Source organism: Scyliorhinus canicula, chromosome 16, assembly GCF_902713615.1.
Source record: "Scyliorhinus canicula chromosome 16, sScyCan1.1, whole genome shotgun sequence".
In the NCBI taxonomy this organism is placed as follows: domain Eukaryota; kingdom Metazoa; phylum Chordata; class Chondrichthyes; order Carcharhiniformes; family Scyliorhinidae; genus Scyliorhinus; species Scyliorhinus canicula.
This window is the reverse complement of record NC_052161.1, coordinates 95341249-95363807: the sequence shown is the minus strand read 5'-3', so window position 1 is coordinate 95363807 and position 22559 is coordinate 95341249. Positions and strand designations below refer to the sequence as shown.

The window sequence follows — 22559 nt, the reverse complement described above, 5'->3', positions numbered from 1 at the left end:
GCCAGGATGAGATGTGCAAGGAGGGGGACAATGGGACAAATGAAGGGAGATGTGGGGTTGAGCTGTGCTATGAAGCAGCATTGCTAACCGCTGTGCTTTCGTGCTGCCCATAGAATAAACAACATCACAGAACTCTTTTCAATTCAGCTTGTTTAAAGATGTCATATTCGGTGGCGGGATGGCTTGTTACCTGTTGGTCTGTGATTATTTGTTATTATCAATGCGGGTCTCATATGTTCTCTGCCAGGGCCAACATTACACTTGCATCTGTTAAACCCAGGAATTGAACTCTTTCAGAGTCATTACATTGACAGTACAGAAGAAGGCCATTCAGCCCATCAGGCCCATGCATAATATCATACTCCAGGTACAGACCCATGTGGGCAGTGGTGCAAGAGAGAGAGAGAGGGGGGGGGCGGGGGGGAAGGGGTGGGGGAGAGGAGAGAGAGAGGGAGAGAGAGGGGGGGGGGGGGGGGGGGGGGGGGAAGGAGCGGAGAGAGAGAGAGAGAGAGGGGAGAGGGAGGGAGGAGGAAGAGAGAGAGGAGGAGAGGAGGGGAGAGAGGAGAGAGAGAGAGATAGAGAGAGGAGAGTGGGGGGGGGGTGGAAGAGAGAGAAAGAGAGAGAGAGAGAGATAGAGAGAGAGGAGAGAGGGGGAGAGAGAGAGAGAGAGAGAGAGAGAAGAGAAAAGAGAGAGAGAGGAGAGAGAGAGAGAGTGGGGGGGGAGAAGAGAGAGAGAGAGAGGGGGGGGGGGAAGAGAGAGAGTGGGGGTGGAGGAGAGAGAGAAAGAAGAGAGCGAGAGAGACTCATGTTCTCTGCCAGTGGCAATATGACACGTTTCATCTGTTAAACCCAGAATTGAAACTTTTCAGAGTCGTTACATTGACAGTACAGAAGGAGGCCATTCAGCCCATCAGGCCCATATCATACTGCAGGTACAGACCCATGTGGGCAGTGGTGCTAGAGAGAGAGAGAGAGAGAGAGAGAGAGAGAGAATGCATGAATTTCAGAAAACAAATCTCAAGTGTTATCTCTGATACTCTAATGGACTTGAAATAATGTCCAACACCACATGGTGACAGGTCATATTTCGGCATCTCTGGTGGCTATCTGAAACAGATGCATGAAAGTGAGGGCCTCTATTAAGGCCTCTGCACTGAGACTGTTTAAAATGAGAATGAGTGCCAGGTGTATGTAGAGAAGAAAGACAGTAGGTTAATCCTGTGTGTTGGGGATCGTAGATCGTAGCTATTACGCAAGGGTAGATAGTGATAGAAACTTTAACCAAGAAAGGAGGCATCTGATAGTTGAACCTATGGATGGAGGTAAGAAAGTAAATTCAACCTGGGCTTCTTTCCCCTTTGAGGGGCAGAGCTGACTGGTGGTGATTTAACCCAAGGATCACCACATTTCAGGCAAGCAGCAAGGTTGAGAAGGCGGGGCCTTCACATCAACCGGTACAGGAATTGAACCCACAGCTGTTAGTCTCACTCTGCATCAGGAACCTGTCCAGCCAACTGAGTTAAACCAGCCTTCATAAAGTAAATGATGTGGAAAAGGTAAACCTAGACTATTACTTTTAATTATGACAATGGAACAAGGAAACACTGCTTTAAAAATTGTTAAAATGACCAGAAGGCACTGGGCAATTCTCAGGTGAAAGGTAAGGTGCTTGAAATCTCCGTCATCCATTCCTGCAATTGGTCCTTGGGAGAGTTGCATATTTTTTGGGAGCAGATTAAATAATAGAATGCAGCTAAGCGACAATTGCACACTGTGACTCTAGTAAACTGAACATTTCTTAAAGATAAGCCCATTACAAAACTGTAGGCAAATCTTTGCAACCAATGAAGTACTTATGAAATGCAGTCGCTTTTGCAACGTACGAAACACAGCAACTCATTTGTGCACAGCAAGGTCGAGCATGGAGATAATAACTAGATCATTTGTTTCCGTGATGTTGGTTGAGTGACAGTCCGGGGCCCCAAAGGAAATTCCCCTGTATTTCTTTGAAATAGTGTCATGGATATTTATAATAAGCACAGCATAACCAAGGCCCAGGTTTGGATAACTCCCCCCTGTGCTCTCAGTGTGACTGCAGAGACACAATTGAGACACAAAAAGAAACTTCAAAATTAAAAATCTTGGGCTGGTTTCTCCATTTCAGTGGCCAAGTGCCGGATCAAACAGAGAATTCACGTGAGGTTTACGATCAAAATAATCAGTGCCGACCCCTCACTGATTCCAGGACTGGTGAGGAGCTAGCAGCAGTGCCAGGTGAAACTCACGGCTCCCGAAAGCGACCGGAGAATGGCTGGATCTCTGGTCGTGCATGAACACAGCTGATGGCCTGTAGCGGTCACACCGTACAACATGGCGGCAGCCGTGCGTGGACCCGGCCTGACATTCACAACCCCACAGGCCACCCCTTGGCTACCCACCACCAGTCCTTGTGGAAGCCCTCCCGGCCAGTGACACGGATCCCAGCCTAGTGTGGCATCGTGGGAGGGCCCTCTGATGACACGCCAAAACCGTTGCAATGGTGCACGGTGCGATTATGCCATTTACGAGGGGGCAGAGCATGGCTGACCAGTGTAAAACCAGCGCCAGCCCCAATTTCAGCGTCGGAGTCAATTCTCCGTCCGATCGTCAAGCAACGGAGAATCCTGCTCCTTTATTTTTTCCCCCCCAATATTCACTTACAGGGTGCGGGTGTCGCTGGCTAGACCAGCATTTACTGCCCATCTCTAATGCCCTCGAGAAGGTGGTGGTGAGCTGCCGTCTTGAACCGCAGCAGTCTATGGTGTAGGTACTGTTAGGGAGGGAATTCCAGGATTTTGACCCAGCGGCAGTGAAGGAATTTCATAGAATTTACAGTGCAGAAGGAGGCCATTCGGCCCATCGAGTCTACACTGGCTCTTGGAAATAGCACCCTACCCAAGCAAACACCTCCACCCTATCCTCATAACCCAGCAACCCCACCCAACACCAAGGGCAATTCTGGACACTAAGGGCAATTTATCATGGCCAATCCACCTAACCCGCACATCTTTGGACTGTGGGAGGAAACCGGAGCATCCGGAGGAAACCCACAGACACACGGGGAGAACGTGCAGACTCCGCACAGACAGTGACCCAAGCCGGGAATCGAACCTGGGGCCCTGGAGCTGTGAAGCACTATGCTACCGTGCTGCCCACGGCCAATATGTTTCAACGTCAGGATGGTGGGTGGTTTGGGGGTGTTTGCAGGTGGTGGTGGCCCTATCTGCTGCCCTTGTCCTTCTAGGCGGTGGTGGTCTTTGGAAAGCGCTGGCAGCAGAGGGTTGATGAATTTCTGCATTGAATCTTGTTTATGCTGCCACTGAGCACCAGCAATGAAGGGAGTGAATACTTAAGGGGGTGAATGGGATGCTAATCAAGTGGCCGGCTTTGTCCTGGACAGGGTCAACCTTGCGTGTTATTGGAGCTGCACTCATCCAGGCAGTTGGAGTATATTCCATTACACTCCTGACAGGTGGCACTTGATTCCATTGTTGACGTCACCTTCCATCATTTTGGTGACGATCGAGGCTCGACTGATGGCATGGTAATTGGCCGGGTTTGTCTTATTACTTTTGTACAGGAGTGGTTTGCAGGCCCCCTAATTGCAACTACACAATAGGACACAGACTATAAAAGAAGAATAATAGGAACTTGTCAGAAAGGTACAGTGATACTCATGGGAGATGTTAATCTATGTATAGATTGGGCAAAGGTAGCATAAATGAGTGGGTCATTGAATGTTTTTAGGATAATTTCTCAGAACAGCACATTCTGGAGCCGAGCAGAGGGCCGGCTATAGAGACCTGGGCCGGGAATCTCCCCTACCCGGCGGGGTGGGGGGTCCCGGCGTGAACCACTCCGGCGTCGGGCCGCCCCAAAGGTGCGGAATCGTCCGCACCTTTAGGGGCCAAGCCCTCACCTTGGAGTGGTTGGCGCTCCGCCGGCCGGAGGGAATGGCCTTTGGCGCCATGCCAGCCGGGGCCGAAAGGACTTCGCCGGCCAGCGTAAGTCCGGAGCAACAGCTGCTGCTGACATCATCCCCGCGCATGCGCAAGGGAGGGGGTCACTTCCGCCTCCGCCATGGTGAAGACTATGGGGAAGGCGGAAGGAAAGAGTGCCCCCCCACGGCACAGCCCTGCCCGCCGGTCGGTGGACCCCGATCGTGGGCCAGGCCACCGTGGGGGCACACCCTGGGGCCAGATCGCCCCGCGCCCCCCCCCCCCCCCCACCCCCCAGAACCTGCCCGCGCCACCTGGTCCCGCCGGTAAGGTAGGTGGTTTGATCCACGCCGGCAGGAGAGGCATAACAGCGGCAGGACTTCGGGCCACTTAGGGCCAGAGAATCGCGGGGGGGGGCGGGGGGGGGGGGGGGGGGGGGGGGGGGCGACCGGCGAGGAGCGATTCCCGCCCCCACCGAATCTCTGGTGCCAGAAACTTCAGGGGCGGGATTGATGCCGGCCCCCCGCGATTCTTCGACCAGGCAGGGGGTCAGAGAATCTCGCCCCTGGTATTGTGCAGCGAGATAGGATTAATTTATAACGTCAGTGAAGGCACCTCTAGGTCACAGAGATCATAATATGATTGAATTTTGCTTTCCGTTTGAGGGAGAGAACAGTGCATCAAAGACTAGTATTGTAAACTTAAATAAAGGCAATTATGAGGGCATGAAAGCAGAGCTAGCTAGAGTGAACTAACAAATCTGCTTCAAGGATCGATCAATGACAGATATTTAAAGGTATATTTCGGAATGCACACATACCGATGAGAAAGAAAAATCCAAGGGGAGGGCCCATTATCCATGATGAAACACAAAATGTTAAAGATGGTATTAAACAGAAAGAAAAAGCAGACACTTGCGCAACGACGAGTGACAGTGAGAAAACTGGAAAGAATATAGAGAAAATTTAAAAAGGGCAACAAGATTGCTAAAGGAGAAAGAAGCTAGGGTACGAGAGAAAGCGAGCCAGTAATACAAAAGGTTTCTATAGCTATTTAAATAAGAAAAGAGCGAACAAAGTGAGCATTGGTCCTATAGAAAGCGAGTCTGGCGAATTGATAATTGAAATTAGGGCTACAGCAGATTAATTAAACAGGTATTTTGCATTGGTCATCACAAGTAACATCCCAGAAATAGCTGTAAATCAGGAAATGGAAGGGATATAGAAACGGTTTAAAATAAGGTGTCACGGATTTGAGACCGAGATGAGGAAAACAATTTTCTCTTAGATGGTCGTGAGATTCTGGAACTCTGCTTCCACTGCCTTGTGAGGAACAGAGTCTTTGAATATTTTTAAGGCCGAGTTAGATAGGTTCATGATTAACAAGAGAGGGTGAAAGGTTATTGGAGGTCAGGAAGAATGAGAGGTCGAGGTGACAATCAGATCGGCCTTGATCTTATGAATGGTGGAGCAGGCTCGAGGGGCCGAGTGACCTACTCCTACTAATTCGGAGGTTTAGATGATATGTTCATCTGCTGATTCCTGTCCACCGTCTACAGGGCACAAGTCAGGAGTGTGATGGAATACTCTTCACTTGCCTGGATATGTGCAGCTCCAACAACACTAAGCAGCTCAAAACCATCCAGGACAAAGCAGCCCACTTGATTGGCACCCCTTCCACATACACTCACACCCTCCACCACCGACGCACAGTAGCAGCCACGTGTGCCACCTACAAGATGCACAGCAAGAACTCACCAAGGCTCCTTAGGCAGCATCTTCATCATCTAGAAGGACAAGGGAAGCAGATCCCTCGGAACACCACTAACTGGAAGTTCCCCTCTGTTACACACCATCCTGACTTAGAATGGAATCACTACAGCACAGAAGCAGGCCATTTGACCCATTGAGTCTGCACCGACCCTTCAGAAGAGCACCATACCATACCCACGCCCCACCCTATCCCTGTAACCCTGCCTAACCTTTTGGACACTGAGGGACAATTTAGCTTGGCCAATCCACCTAACATGCACATCTTTGGACTGTGGGAAGAAACCAGAGCACCCAGAGAAACCCATGCAGACAAGGGGAGGACTCTACACAGACAGCCACCCAAGGTCAGAATTGAACCCGGGTCTGAGGCAGCAATGCTAACTACGTGCCACCCCATGGAAATATATCGCTGTTCCTTCACTGTCGCTGAGTCACAAGAGCACTGTGAAGTGTATCTACACCACAGGGACTGCAGCGGTTCAAAAAGGCCACCACCACCTTCTGAAGGGCAATTCAGGATGGGCAATAAATGCCCACATCCCATGAATCAATTTTTAAAATTCTTTTAGAATAAATTTAGTGTACCCAATCATTTTTCCAATTAAAGGGCAATTTAGAGTGGCCAATCCACCTAGCTTGCACATTTTTGGGTTGTGGGGGCGAAACCCACGCAGACACGGGGAGAATGTGCAAACTCCACACGGACAGTGACCCAGAGCCGGGGTCGACCCTGGGACCTCAGCGCCGTGAGGCCGCAGTGCTAACCCACTGCGCCACCGTGCTGCCCGTCCATGAATCAATTTAAAAAACTTGATGCATATTTCATAGTCTTAGGAGGCCACTGTAAGAGTTGAATTTGACTAAATCTATTGGAAAACCACAAATAGTACTTTCTTATTCTGAATGGTTTTGAATAATTGAACTGGCTCTGTGCTGAGAGTATGTGAGGCATCATGAATGCTATGTATTGACAATGGTGTGGGGTAGAATTAAAGAGTACTTTCCTGTGTTGTACCTCAGTACTGATTTTCCAAGTTCGACATCACATCTTTCACTCCTTACCTATCAAAATTGCTCTTGCCTAGAATTGGGCGAAATGTCAGATAATGCTTCAGACTTTTGGATTTCAAGTGACGTGATAAAGATATTATTCATTAAAATATGGTGCAGCTCTGACCAGATCAGCAGATGGAATGTGGATTGCCAAAGAGTGGTGGGTTTTGTGTGCCTGCTCATTGACTCAAACTTTTAAGCGAATTCTCACTCGGGCAGATGATGATCTACATTGAAGTGGGAATAAGTTTGATGGTGGGAAAGGGAAATGGAAAAATCACAATGACTTGTACGACTGTTGACCACACATATCAGACACTTGTTTCAACCTATCGGCTACAGGAGAATCATGATGCACACTTGTCTGACCACAGGCAGCTTGCAGACTAATAGAATTATGTGAAGTCAATTAAATCAGTTACATTTCAATATAGTGTAAAATGGAGTCATTAAAAACCAATGCTACAAATTAAACCCAGTTAAGATGATTCAATTTGGACAATAATTCTCATCTGTGGTTTATAATGCTCTGGGACACAATTGTGTTCGCCTAATGTCACTTTTACCAGCACAATGCAGATTTATGTCTATTCCCTGTATCAGACAGTGCCCTGGGACATTTATCTTCCACATAAATGTGGTAGTCCTCATTGATATCATGAACGAACATTGCAAACTAACTTCTTCCCCGTAATCTATGAAATACAGCAATGCAATATCCCAGTGAGCCGACATATCTTATGGAGCATTGACCCAAGAGCGAGAACAGGAATTAAAGGAAGAACACTACAAAGTTCAATAGAAACATCTCACAAGTGAGGAGTGAGACTAACTGTGGTTCGCAACTTCAGACAGATTAACAGATCAAGGATAAGTGTTTAAATCACTGAAAGCAAGGTTGGACCTAAAATAAATCATCCAATCACAGTAGATAAAGACTTAGAACCACTTGGGCTTCTGACACTGCTTACATATTAGAAATAAAAATGACCCCATCCTTGTATTAAATCAATGCGCCTGTTCGCAATGATGTCACTTACCCCATTATGAGGATAAGTCAGCCATCCCCAATCTCCTTGTATTGATGCCGTATCGAGCAGATTAACTGAAATAAAGAATCATTTTTCTCATGTACAGTTTATAGGATAAAAGAATCATATGCCTTTATATAAAACATATTCATACAAATTCTATTAGCGTACGTAGGTGTTTACTAAAAAAAAAAACAAGAACTCACTTGATATAGCATCTGAGACAGGTTGCAGTAATAAAAGTCAACCTTGTGAAAGAAATTGTCACCAAATTAAACTAAAATTATCTCATTGTGAAGCAAACAAATTTCTCTCAATTTTGAAATTCACTGAGACCTTTTGAAAGAATGATCTGTCTGCGGATTATTATTTCACACCTGTGGGATGGCTCTCCTCTGCTGTTTACCCGGCAAGGTGTAAGGTGACATAATTGAATCACATTTTCTGCTAGCACTCATGATGACACAAGTAGATAACCAATACCCATTGCCAAGCTTTGAGAGAATTGTTGTTTCCGTAAGCAGGTTAGATAGTCAGGAGTTGCACATTCCAATTGATTAACACTAAAATGCACCATATTAGATTGAATCTCTACAGTGCAGAAGGAGGCTAGTCAGCCCATCAAGTCTGTACCGACCCTTGGAAATAGCACGCTACCTAGGGCCAATCCTTGTAACCCAGTAATCCCACCTAACCTTTTGGACACCAAGGGGCAATTTAGCATGGCCAATCCATCTAATCTGCACATTTTTGGATTGAGAGAGGAAACCAGGGCACCTGGAGGAAACCCACGCAGACACGGGAAGAAGGTGCAAACTCCACAGTCACCCAAATCCAGAATCAAACCCTGGTCCCTGGCGCTGTGGTGCAGCAGTGCTAACTATTGCGCTTGATTTAGATCTGGAACATTTGGAGAATTGCAGAGGTACCTAGCCAGATTTAATCCACCAAGTACTCAATAGATCTCTTTGCCAGGCCATTGTATAGGTTGGCAAAGAGACAACATAAACTCTTGAGGAGTGTATGTGGGTGGTGGGGTGGGGGGAAGATGGGGGAGAGAGTTCATGCTGATGCAAGGAATATATCACGGTGTAAAAGGAAAGGACTGGAATTCATGAAGCACCTTTGACAACCACAGAACATCTAAAGAGAATTTAAGACCAATAAAACTAAAGCAAAATATTGTGGATGCCAAAAATCTGGAATAAGAGCAGAAAATACTGCAAGTATCACCAGACCTGGCAGCATCTGTGAAGAACTGTCAAAAGGTCAGATGCTGCCAGACCTGTTGAGTATTGTTAGCATTTTCTGTTACTTTTTCAAAGTACTTTGTAAAATGGCCAATGTTGTATTGTCGGAAATGTGGCTTCCAATAATATATTTGTTGCATCGGGGCGACACAGTGGCAGTGGTTAGCACTGTTACCTCACAGCACCAGGGACCCGGGTTCAATTCCAGCCTTGGATGACTGTCTGTGTGGAGTTTACATGTTCTCCCCATGTCTGTGTGGGTTGTGTCCGGGTGCTCCGGTTTCCTCCCACAGTACAAGAGTGTGAAGTTTGGTGATTGTCCATGCTAAATTACCCCTTAGTGTCCAAAGATGTGCAGGTTAGATGGGGTTATGGGGATAGAACGGGGGAGTGCCCCTAGGCAGGATGCTCTTTCAGCAGGTCTGTGCAGATGCGATGGGCTGAATGGCCTTCTCCACTGTCAGGATTCTATGGAATTTCTGAGCAAGGTCCCATAAACAGCAACGTTCAAATAATTTGACTTAGTGACGTTTAGCGAGGAATCACCTCCCTGCTTTTAGATTTAAAAAGTGCTGTCATATTTGTATGAGGTGCGTTCTCGTGTCGAGTTAGGCTTGGTTGAGTGATTTTGATTTTTTTCTTGAATGGACTGTGCATTGTATGTCAGAATAAAGATCTATAAGTATCTCCGTATCACCGTTTTTGTATGAGGCTGTCTGCTAACATTCAGAATGTGACATTAAACGGTTTAACAGTAGCATATAGCCGACTATCCTGATCACTTTGTTTATATTCCATTCCGACAGTGGCTAGATTGTTTTCCTGACCAATTGGAGACATAAAGCTGCAGTATTCTTGACCCAATTGGTCAGAGTACAGGTACCAGTCTCAGACTGACTCCTAGAATGAAGTGACTCCAAGCAGTAGGAAAAAAAAATGAGGATTCCATTGGTTTTTTTCCCCTCCCTTAATTTCAATCGATAGCATTAAATCCAATTACTTCATGTTGCTGTCAGCGAATTCAAGGAATAAGAGGTCTCAGTCAAAGGGAACTGACTGCTTGATTTATAAAGAAAAACTGCCTAATTTACACCCTATTTGCATTGACTTAAATAGAAAATAATATCAGAGTGTACAATAAAAGATTGATTCACTATCATTTGTTTTGCAATACTTGTCAAGGTCCATTGGGCTTCTGTGTTATCTTGAATTCCTTTCTGTCCAGACTGAACTTTAAAGATTTTTATAACAGATTTCCTTCATTGTACAAAATATGGAAAATCACAAAAAAGTTAGAAACTAATAAAAATATCAGTCTTCAAAATATTCCACTCGAGCTATATTAATCTAACACTAACAATCTAATAGATGATCCAAAAGACCATTTAGTTACGTGGGGTGTATCTAGAATTTGTGTAAAATTAGTGATATAAATTTGAAAACCCATATTGCATCCCTCTTGACTATAATAAATGTTATTAGTGTCACAAGTAGGCTTACATTAACACTGCAATTAAGTTACTTGAAAATCCCCTAGGCGCCACACTCCAGCACCTGTACACTGAGGGACAATTCAGAATGTCCAATTCACCTAACAAGCAAGTCTTTCAGGATTTGTGGGAGGAAACCGAAGCATCCTGAGGAAACCCACGCAGACATGGGGAGAACTCCGCACAGACAGTGGTCCAAATTGGGAATCAAACCTGGATCCCTGGCGCTGTGAAGCAACATTGCTCACCACTGTGCTAACGTGAACCCGAAAACAAATAGGAATGTAGGAATTAGGAGCAGAAGTAGGCAATTTGAGCCTACTCCACCATCCACCTCCCCACATGTTCCCCATATCCCTTTAACTCATTTGTCATCCCGAAATATATCTATCTCCTTCTTGAAACCATTTAATACTCCAATTATACCACACTATGGGGCGACGGGTTCCACAAGTTCACACCCTCTGAGAAGTTCCCTCTCATCTCAGTTCTAAATCTACCATCTCCCAACCCGATATCCATGACCTCTTGACCGTCCCACAAGGGGGAACATTTTGGTCTGTGTTTACTTATCAATCCCTCTTGGTATTTTATATACCTCGATCAGATCCCCTCTCATCCTTCTAAACTCCAGCAAGTACAATACAAACTGTTCAATCTCCTCATAGGTTAACCTTTTCATCCCTGGAATCAAATGGAGCTGTCAGAGGAGTTGCCAATTTAATATCACCCATTGACACTGTTACACCCAGAGAGTGGAGGGAATATAAATATCACCGGCAGTTGTAATGATTAGAGTAGAAAGCATTGATGCATTTAATGAGAGGTTTGAATCATGGAAATTTACATCTTGGAACAAGTCCATTTAGCCCATCATATCTGTTTGGTCATCCAGGCTTACCCATTTTCCAGCTCTCGGATGTATATTTATCCTATTGCGGCACTTCTGCATATCTAAGAAGTTTTAAAATATCATCAGGGCATCTCTGTCTCTCTCTTCCCCCATGCTTACAGACCACTTGACCAAGGGGCACCTTTCCATCCACTCTATCAAGACCCATCATTATTTTATACACTCAAAGTTAGGTTCCCCCTCAGGCAAAGTAAACAATGCCAGCCAATTCAATCATAGGACCATACAACGCAGGAGCAGATGTAGGCCACTCGGCCCACCCTGTGTTTTTTTGGACTTGGAAAAGAGTGAATAGGTGAGGGTTGAGGTATCGAGAGGATGAGGAGGTTGATGTAGGATTTAAACTCCAACATATGGGCCGGTGAGCTCTTTCTGTGCTCCAGATTCTGCATGCATAATTAAACATGGAAAAAAAAGTAACATAATTTATCACAGAATGCATTAGTTGACTGTACAGGGAAATGGCATTAAGACATGATGTTCGTTTGGAGAGCCAGTACAGACTCGATGGGCCAAATGGTGTCATTCTGCACAACAATTAGATTAGATTAGATTAGAACAGTACAGCACAGAACAGGCCCTTCGGCCCTCGATGTTGTGCCGAGCAATGATCACCCTACTTAAACCCACGTAACCCGTATACCCGTAACCCAACAATCCCCCCATTAACCTTACACTACGGGCAATTTAGCATGGCCAATCCACCTAACCCGCACATCTTTGGACTGTGGGAGGAAACCGGAGCACCCGGAGGAAACCCACGCACACACGGGGAGGACGTGCAGACTCCACAGACAGTGACCCAGAGCCGGGATCGAACCTGGGACCTCTGGGGCTGGATTCTCCGACCCCCCGCCGGGTTGGAGAATCGCTGGGGGGGGGGGGGCGACGTGAATCCCGTCCCTGCCGGCAGCCAAATACTCCGGCACAGAGATTGGCGAGGCGGGAATTGCGCCACGCCATGTCAGATGGCTCCCTGGTGATTCTCCGGCCGCGATGGGTCGAGTCCGCTGCTGTAATGCCTGTCCCACCGGCGGAATCAAACCACCTCCCTCACGGCGGGACTTGCGGCGCGAGCGCGGCTCCAGGGACCCTGGGGGGGTGGGGCATGGGGCGATCTGGCCCCGGGGGAGGGGAGGGGGGTGCCCCCCATGGTGGCCTGGACCGTGATCGGGGCCACACCAACCGCGGGCGGGCCCTGTGCCGTGGGGGCAACTATTTCCTTCCGCATTGGCCATAGCCCCCGCGTATGGCCGACGCAGAAGTGACCCCCCTCCCCTGAGCATGCGCTGGGGATGACATCAGCAGCGCGACGCCACTCGCGCATGCGCAGACTTCACGGGCTGACGAAGTTCCTTCGACCCCAGCTGGCATGGCACCAAAGGCTTTCCACGCCAGCCGGCGAGACGGGAACCACTCCGGCACGGGCTTAGCCCCTCAAGGTGAGGGCTTGGCCCCTAAAGGTGTGGCGAAATCCGCACCTTTTGGCGGCCGACGCCGGAGTGGTTCACGCCTCTCCATCCCGCCGGGTAGGGGAGAATCCAGCCTCTGTGCTGTGAGGCAGCAATGCCAACCACTGCACCACCGTGCTGCCAAAGGCAGTGCATTCCAGTCCCCCAAACACTCGCTGCCGGAAAGGTTTTGTTTCTCGCATCAATTACTTCTTTCGAAGAGCACTTTCCAATCTGTACCCTCTCACTCTTGATCCTTTTACCAGCAGGGAAATGAATTTATACGTGTTAAGGAGCAGACTCACAAATGGTTAAGTTGAAAGATGGCACAATAGTTGGCACTGCTGCCTCACAGCACCAGGGACCCGGGTTCAATTCCAGCCCGGGTTTAATTCCAGCCTCGGGTGATTCAGTGTCAAAATTTAACTTTGTCCCTGTGTCCTGCGTGGTTTCCTCTGGATGCTCTGATTCTCTCCCACAGGCCAAAGATGTGCAGGTTAGATAAATTGGCCATGATAAATTGTCCCTCAGTGTCCAAAAAATATGTGTAGGTAGGTTAGAGGTTATTCGGATGGGGAAGGGGGCGAGTGAGTTTGGGTGGAGTGCTCTTTCAGAGGGACGGTGTAGACTCGATGGGCCGAATGGACTCCTTCCGCATTGTAGGGATTCTATGATGAATGCTCGTCATTCCAAGCAAAGATGCAAATAAGCCCCCACACCATCCCCACTCCACCAACACGTGAAACTGCACAGGAAGAGGCGACCCTGAGTGACCTGTGGAATTGGGTGAATTGAATAAGGGAACACTGAGGACAGACTGGAGCTTGGGGACCTCACCTTTCTTTCCTCCCCCCCCCCCCCCCCCCCCCCCCACACTTTTCATCAGCACAGTCACTCCTCCAAAAATCAGAGGTTGTGGCGCGGGCACTTTACAGAACCGTCTTCATGTGAAGAGCCCGCACACTTGCTTGTGGCTGGATGTGAGCAACTGCCTGTCCCCCATTGCTGTTGACAAGACTGGGAAATACCAAAAGCAAAACCCTCCTCGCTGAGCTGGTCTTTAAACAACAGTCAGGGAGGTTGAAGGGGGTAAATATTTCCAGATTGCAGCGCTCACAGATGTAGGTTTTGGTTTGCCGGTTGGGGGTGTCTTTCGCTTTAGCGAGTCCCTGTACAGGAGGGTGGAAATCATATTTACCTGGAGTCAGGCTGCACCCGGTCCAGTGCAGAATGTTTCACTTTAATTTAAAATTGGTTCCTGATAAAGCACTGTCGATTATTCCTCCGTTAGAATGTTGTCATTTAGATAGGAATAGTTTTATTTTTCAGCATTGGGTGAACACGAACTCACTTGGGGGATATATGCAGAGTGGGCACCTCATTGCTACCAATCGATGAAAGAGAGAAACTGCTTAAACTGAAAGAGAGAGAATAAAAAGGAGCTCCTTAACACAAAGTAGAAAATGCCCAAATTATTTCCCTGGGAATATCCAAAGCCTTCCTCTGTCACACTTTAAAATTCAACTGGAACCTTAAATGCCGCCTCAATCTTTTACTAATTAAAAATATAATTGGGTTTCAATGTTGAGATAACACAGCCCACAAACAGGCCTGCAGTGTGTGACTGTACAACAGGTTAACCTGTGTGTCTGAAAGGGGGGCAAACAATCATCAGCTCGGGTTCATTTAGAGAGAAAGAGAAAAAAAGGCTCACTTCTAATTCAAAAGTCTAATTGTTTTTTTTCCTATTGCGGTTCTCGAGTTCATCAAACCCAGCCTGGCAGCTCAACCCTGCACCCGATTAGGGCGACAATTGTACTTTAATCAAGTGGCGATCTGTAAACTCCTCGGTTTGGGTTCAGCCCAGTGACCAGTCCTGTATCTGGGTAGGATTTGCTCACTGATTTTAAGGGACAGTGGAGTGTTAATAATTGCAGTTTAAATAGCCATGATGTGGAGATGCCGGCGTTGGACTGGGCAACCGGGTCCGTGATTCGGAGGGTATGAGACAATTAGAAGATCTGCAGATCTGCACACCAAACTCTGAGACTAATTCTCAGGAACGGATGGAACAGGGTCAGTGAAATGAATCCACTTTGGCAAGTGGATCATTGAACCCCAGTCACACTTGACATCGGGGTTAAAAAGGTGCCATTTGCCCCAGCGTGTCTGGTTCTCGGGTTTACCATCTCCACTGCCTTTTAGAACGAGGCAGAAGGAAAAGAAAGTCATTGTGCTGCCATTTGTGTGAGTCCCGCCGATTTCGGGTTCAGAATTTCCAAATTAGGATTGGAGTGAAGCAGTCAGTTGAGAAACCGGGTTTAAGACCATCAGATGCAGAATTTATTGTATTACTCTGGGTTTATTGTGGTGTGAAAGGGCAGCAGAAGTAATTTCAACAAGGAATTTGAGAAATACTTGGAGGAAAGATTCTGGAGGGTCGGCGGGAGGAATTGGATAGTTCTTTAACTGCGGCACTGGAGCGAACGGCCTCATCCGGTGACATTGCAGGACTGTGTATTTCGATCAGTTCCTGTTTGTTCTTGAGCATATTGAGGATTCGAAATATTGTTCCACACTCGGTGTAGAATCGGTGCCTTGTTATACATAGAAAATGGGAACAGGAGGTCATTCCGCCCTTCCAGCCTGCCCCGCCATTCATTGTGATCATGGCTGATCATCAAGTTCAATACCATGACCCCACCTCCCCCCATAACCCTTGATCCATTTAGCCCAAGAGCTATATCTAATTCTTTCTTGAAATTACACAATGCTTTTGCCTTAACTACTTTTAGTAGCGGTGAATTCCACAGAGTCACCACTCTGGGTGAAGAAATTTCTCCTCACCTCAGTCCTAAAAGGTAACAACAATAATAATCTTAGTTTTTACCCCTTATCCTCAAACCATGACCCCTAGTTCTGGGCTTCTCCACCATTAAGAACATTCTTTCTCAATCTACCGTCTAATCCTGTTAGAATTTTCTAAGTTTCTATGAGGCCCCTTCATTCTTCTAAACTTCAATGAATATAATCCAAACCGATATGACAGTCCCACCATCCCAGGAATCAGTCTGGTAAACCTTCGCTGTGCTCCCTCCATAGCAAGAACATCCTTCCCCAGATAAGGAGACCAAAACTGCACACAATACTCCAGGTGTGGCCTGAACAATGTCTGATATAATTGCAGTCCTATATAATTGCAGTAAAACATCCCTATTCCTGTACTCAACTCCTCTGGCCATGAAGGCCAACATACCATTCGCCACCTTTACTGCCTGCTGTAGCTATGCCTTGGGAGTCTGTTTATCTGTCAGTACACAATCACACTGCAGCTTAAACATATGCTGACATGGTATATAATGGTTTATATACAGTGTTGTGAATATTTTGTTTAATAAGTCAACAATACCTTGACATTAAAAAAACTGATCTGTCAACAAATTGTATTTCATGTTACTCTAATCGAATGGCCATTTGCAGCAAATCCATTCTAGATCATTACAGGACATATAATGACTTCAGGTAATGTGATCCTCCCTCCTAGTGCCTCCTCGGCTGTTAGTTAATTTGTTAATTAAAGCTGGTAATTGGTGTTGTATTTGATCTACCTCCTATTGTGATGAATATTCTATTTGTAATTCCGTATCGTGTATCGAATGGCCGCTTCAAATCTAACTCTTGAAATGTTCAACTTCAAGCGGGTTGAGCGCTAAATCATCTGGTCAAATTTAGTCGTGTGAGAAACGGAGCGGATGAGGAAAACACTTCTCGAATTCCCGCCAAATTAAATTTCATTACAGCCTCAAACCTTTTTGTTTTTTTTTTTAAAAAAAGGGGATCTCGATTTGAATTTGCTGGTGTCAGGGAGGTCTGAAAGAGTGCGGGATGAAAACTCACGCCCGCAGGGTCAATGGAGATTCAACTTTCGATCTTGAGCGACGGATTCTTCGAAAAGGTTGTTGGGGACTGATTTACGAAAGCAGGTTCCTGAACGGTCGCCGGACTAAAGTATAATTCCAGTCCTTTTGGGACAGGGATTAGTTTCACAATCACACACGGGGAGAATGGATAAGAATTACAACAGACACATGCAACTGACCAGGTGGATTAATGTGGCTGAAATGGGGTCTTAGCATGTATTTGTCCAAATTCGGGGCAGAAATTTCACACACTTACAAAAAATTAACAACTCTTATTTTAACTGTCGTGATTTCTCTTGGTATGGGTTATTTTTCAACCTTTTTTAAAAAAGTATCTTCAATTTGATGTGTTTGTTGTGCTAAAGACAATTCTGAATTTTGCATTTATTAAATTGCACCTCTGAGTCAGAGGAGCAGGGTTGTTTAGTTTGAAAGCGCGCGAAGTACAGTCAACACTGAACTAATTGAGTTTTTAAAAAAATGTGAATGATTTAATTTCAATAGATCGCTCGGGAGTAATGAGGTGCACACTTTTCCGAGTGGCAAACTGGGTCCCAAACCAGTTCCCCTGCTCCTTGATCAGATACTAGCCTATAGAGAAATTAGCTCGGAAGCGCTCTGTCCATTGAATAGCAGAAAACGGCATTCGCCTTCCCGACAGGAGTGACTTTAGGTGGAAACTCGCAAACAAGACATGTGCAACCTGAAATAGAGACAGAAAATGCTGCAAATAAGTCAGCGTCTGTGGAGAGGAACAGAGTTAAACCTACTGAGTGTTTGCAGCGTTTCGTTAAACATGTAACAAGGCACTCGAGTTACTTGTTTTGAAGTCAAGAGATATGGAGTAGGGCAAAATAAAGAGCGCACCTTTAATATTGCGAGATAAAATGGTGCAGGGAATAAATAAATGGCAGTAGAAATTTTTCTTAAAACTAGTCCCACCCCAATGTGATTGTGTGTCTGGATTTGGGGAATTAACTGATTAGGGAAGAGTGTGGCCCCAACGAGAAATCGATATCAAATTGCCGATTTGTACAGGTGGACCCGGTCCTGGGTACCCGGGAGGTGTACGGGATGAATTATTTCTATTTAAATTTTCTCAACATATTTAGAAAAACAACACTCTATCCCCAAACACCAACTCTGGCTTGACCTGAATCAAGGTTCTGTATCTCGTAGAGCTTCGGCAGCCGTACATTTCTGGGCCTCTGTGTTGTTTGGAGTTATTAACACGTTAAACATCTTACCTGGTACTTTACAATGACTGGGAGAGGGGCAGACATGATAAAAGAATTGGGGCGTGCTGTATCTCCTCGTTAACACTATTACATGGAACAGAGTGTGCAACACTTTAGGTAGAACTAATATGAAAACGATTTGTTATTTTACAGTTTGACTTCAATGGCGATTTTTTTTTTTAAATGAGCAGTGAATTTAATTTTCTCAGTGGCATTTTGAATGTAGCCAGTTAGCCCAGTCCAACTGTCTGGAGTTTCATTAGTTGGAGCCGGTGAGATCCCACACCAATTCCAACTCTCAAAGTTTGGAAACACTTCGAATGTTCAATAGGAAACACCCACTTTTTTAACGTGCTTTAATTAACTTGAAGAATGGAACTGTTCAAAAAAGTAGATTTGAAAGTTTTTGTTTTAAATATCAAAATTTAATTCCCCCCATGGCAGTGTGCTAGACTTGGAAATGAAATCAAGAGTAGAAGACGTGTCATAGTGTGTCGGGCTAATCCCAATGAGATCTGGGCACACTCTCTGTAGGAATATGTATATCATGCCTAGGTTGAATTATTTGTTGATATTGATTTAGGTTTGTGTCAGCGAGCATCACGAGCCCCTGTTTCACGTGGGTGAATCCATCTGATCTTGGCTGCCGTCCTGTCCCAGTCTCTGAGCCCCTTCATTGCATAACTCACCCCCAACAAGTCACACACACAAACACACACGCACTCGACATCGGTGCGACCCTCTTTCAGAGCAGGCTCTAATACTGTGGGAGATTTGCTGCACTAGCTAAACACTGGATTCATTTCGGGAGTTTAAAGTCATTAATACCACACCGATTGTACACTCGGATTTTCGAACAAATTGCATTTCCGAGATGTTATGCGCAAAAAAAAACATTCCGGGAATCTTTTCCAACCACCGCTTCACATTGCGGTCAGTTTGACATTCCCAGTCACCAATTGTGGCATCTTACCTTCGTTCGGAGGGAAGTAGATGCCGTGCGATCTGCAGAACATATTCCACAATAAGAGCCAGAGCCACCGTCCCATCGCTGCAGCCGCCGCTAGCCTGTGTACACAGGCACACCAGCTGGAGTGTGGCATGTGAGCAGCGAGCTCGCAGTAACACTTTAAACCGCAGCTAGCCGGCAAGAGGGAGGGGGCAGGCGGACCCGCTTCCACTGCCTGTCACAGCCAACTGACCAATCACTCCCGCAGCAGGCATCCACCGCAACCAATCGGAGGTCGGAAAACCGAAGCTCAATCGCCCAATCAGACAAGCCAGGCCGAAACCCGGCTGAATTTCAGGCAGGAAATGGAATCTGTGGATGTGTGTGTGTGTATGTGGATGTGTGTGTGTGTGTATGTGGATGTGTGTGTGTGTATGTGGATGTGTGTATGTGGATATGTGTGTGGATGTGTGTGTGTGTGTGTATGTGTGTGCGTTTGGATGTGTGTGTATGTGGATGTGTGTGCGTTTGGATGTGTGTGGATGTGTGTGTGGATGTGTGTGTATGTGTGTGCGTTTGGATGTGTGTGTATGTATGTGTATGTGGATATGTGTGTGAGTGTGTGTATGTATGTATGTATGTGGGGGGGTGGGGGGGTGGGGAGGTGGAACGGGAATATTCCAACATTTTAACTGCTGCAAAAAAGGGACCTCCATCAGAACTCAGCACAGAAATACAACAATCCCAAACTGCTTGTCCACATCCACATTTCAATCAGTAACCCCCCCCCCCCCGGAAAGTGATCTCTGAGAGCTCCCCTTCCCCCTCGCTCTGCCCAGTCCCTAATCTTTAAAAACCTCAACTTTTAATTCATCTCAATATTCTCAATCTGCCAGGAAAAACATTTTTTTAAACCCCTGCTCCCCCACTTCCCCCCAAACCAAAGTCAGCCCCAGTTGAGTCATTGGTGAACCACTCCTTAATTCTGTTCGAATAAAAAAAACTTGCTCAAGATTGTCCAGTGTGAGAAAACTGTGCTCCCCGCCCGGAGTTAACGGCCAACTCCGCGAGGATCATCCCATTTTTCAATGTGTTTGTGTTATGGAGGCAGCTAATCTGAAAACCCCAATTGTGTTTCTTGAATACCCCACCACCACCTCGCTCCCTAAAATCACTAAATCCGAACAAACCGCCCTTCAATTCTAAATGATATTTATGTCGATCAGGACATTTTAACATCGACCCTTTCTTTAAGGGAACTGGGAATGCTGTTTGTCTTCAATCACAGTTGGGACAGATACATGGGTTAATAGAAACTCTCCCTTTTTTTGTAACCGCAACATTTCTGGAACTAATAATTTTAAAAAAAAATCTAAACCACAACAATTCAATGAGAATTAGACCGCCCTTTAATCCCCCAGTGCACTGTTTCAGGACGATGTGGTCTGGATGGCATTCCTGTTGACATATTTGGATCAAATTTCCTTGAATTCCCACTTCCAGTTCCTGCCTGTCACCTGTCTGCGGGTCACACATTAGTTGGGGCGGGGGCAGTTCTCCCGTCTTCATCCTCTGAGCATCAGCAATCTCTTATTTTTTTTAAGGAGAATCAGTATCGGCATCCAGGCAGACAAATCCACCTGTTTCCCGCCAACCTTGATCGCTTTATAATATCATCAACCCTAAACCATTCGCTGGCAAATCGTCCAGAAATGATCTATTCTCTGGCTCAGTCCTACCCGGAGTCAGATTGTGGTCCCTGTTCAGAAGCATGCGCTGGGCTCTTGGTACATGGCTAAGCCTCATTAATGTCATTTAAAAGGCTGTAAATCAATTTAAAGAGAGATGTAATTACAGTGTTCTGAACGCGGCGACCACTGGCAATTCATTGCGGCGCGATTAAAGAACCTGGAGCGAGTCAGCCACAAATAATTGGTTAAACCCAATCTCCCCGCAATTGAAATCTTATTTCTCACCGGTTGTTAACCTCGGACTTACAAAAAAAAACAATATTTAAAGTCTGTTAAAACACCCAACAATTCTAATATAACATGAATTGTTCTGCTTATTTGCACACACTGATATTGGGGTCCAGGATTTGGGAGGTCCTGCCCAGGGAGTTTGGGGCTGGCAGTGGATGGATCTCTGGCCCATCCGTCACCAGTTTGGAGTTTGGCTTGTGAACATTTCTGATCGAGCTGTCGATATGTCGATGTTAATATGAGGCTGGCGGGGCCGGTCAATGATTCTCTTCAGCCCTCCATCATCAGTCATCGACTCTTCAGAATTTAACACAGGATTCAACTTTGACTCCAACAGAACTTTAAAACCTCCCGCCCTTTACAACAAACTCAGTTAGTCAAAGGGTGCTGGGTGGGTTTAAATTAAAAACAAATATAACACCATTGTCTTTTAATTCAGTCAAAAGGTTAGACCGGGAACTGATCATTGTTTTGACTGCCTTTTACTGATAAAGTAAATGTTATTCATCTGGCGGAGGGGCGGGTGGGAAAAACACCACGCTCCTGATAATGTCCAACTCCTGTTCCCGCTGAATAATTCATGGCTTCATTTCGTTAACAGTAACAATGCTGACAGGGAGATCTTGCCATCAAAATTCAAACAATTATTTCTACCTGGCATCAGAATGGGGAAAGATACAGCGGCCAGTCAGTATGCCCTGGGAAGGGGGTTGGAAGCCGCGATTACCCACCTCACAATTAATGATCGTGTTTGTCACACTCGCTCTGTGGGATTTTGGGCATCACCCAGGTGCCAGGCGTCTGTCCCCCTCACTGCACCTCATGGTCTATGCAACTCTTCGCCTTGCTACACTTCCACAAGGCAGTTAACTCCCAGCCCAATGCCGGCGTGGGGCTGGAGTCACCTACAGACCTTTAGGTGGCCTTAAGGACATCTCAGACTCCCTCCCTTGCAAAGGACACCACGAGCTGCTCCTTAAAACAATTCCAGGATTTCAAAATTAAAAACTGATTTCAAATTCTGAAAGTTAACTGAGAATTATCCTATTTTGGGGGCGGGGGGGGGGGGGGGGGGGGCTGCAAATATTACAACGGACTGAAAAAAAAAGTTTAAATTCTGAGAACTGGATTATTGTAATCATTGCCATATTAGCAGCGGGACCTCTTGTTCCTGAACAGGAGACTGGGGGCCGGGCTATGAGCCTTCCAAAATATGTACTGGGTTAACATTCGCATGATCCAGAACCGCAGCCCCTTCAAAGCAGGAATTGTTTACACCATCTACACCCCCGCAAGCCGGAATAAACTTGCAATTTAAGCCCAAGGGTGGCAGTTAACCATTTCGAAGGGACAGATTAATTTTTTCTGGAGTCGCATTGCCCCGAATGAAGATACCGAGCGCCCCCTTTGGGATCAGGACTAGATTGCAGCGTGAGAGAGGCCAGTGTCTTTCCAGAAGCGAGGAACCTGGGCTCTCCCTGCACTCAATCCTTGCAACCAAACCTTATGACTATTAACCCCACCCCCTAACAA

General features: G+C 46.3%; 1 protein-coding gene across 5 annotated transcripts in view; it reads right to left on the bottom strand.

Annotated features, from left to right (window-relative positions):
- Positions 1-19200, bottom strand: part of epha8 (eph receptor A8) — a 711779-nt gene extending 692579 nt beyond the window's left edge. For all 5 annotated transcript variants that reach the window (XM_038821567.1, XM_038821564.1, XM_038821566.1 and 2 more), the window contains exons 1-2: positions 19069-19200; positions 7843-7907 (exon numbers count right to left, since the gene is read on the bottom strand). In XM_038821567.1, coding sequence (XP_038677495.1) covers positions 7843-7907; positions 19069-19198 — 195 coding nt within the window. In that variant the 5' untranslated portion in view covers positions 19199-19200. The remainder of the gene's footprint in view (positions 1-7842; positions 7908-19068) is intronic.
- Between the last annotated feature and the right edge of the window lie 3359 nt (positions 19201-22559).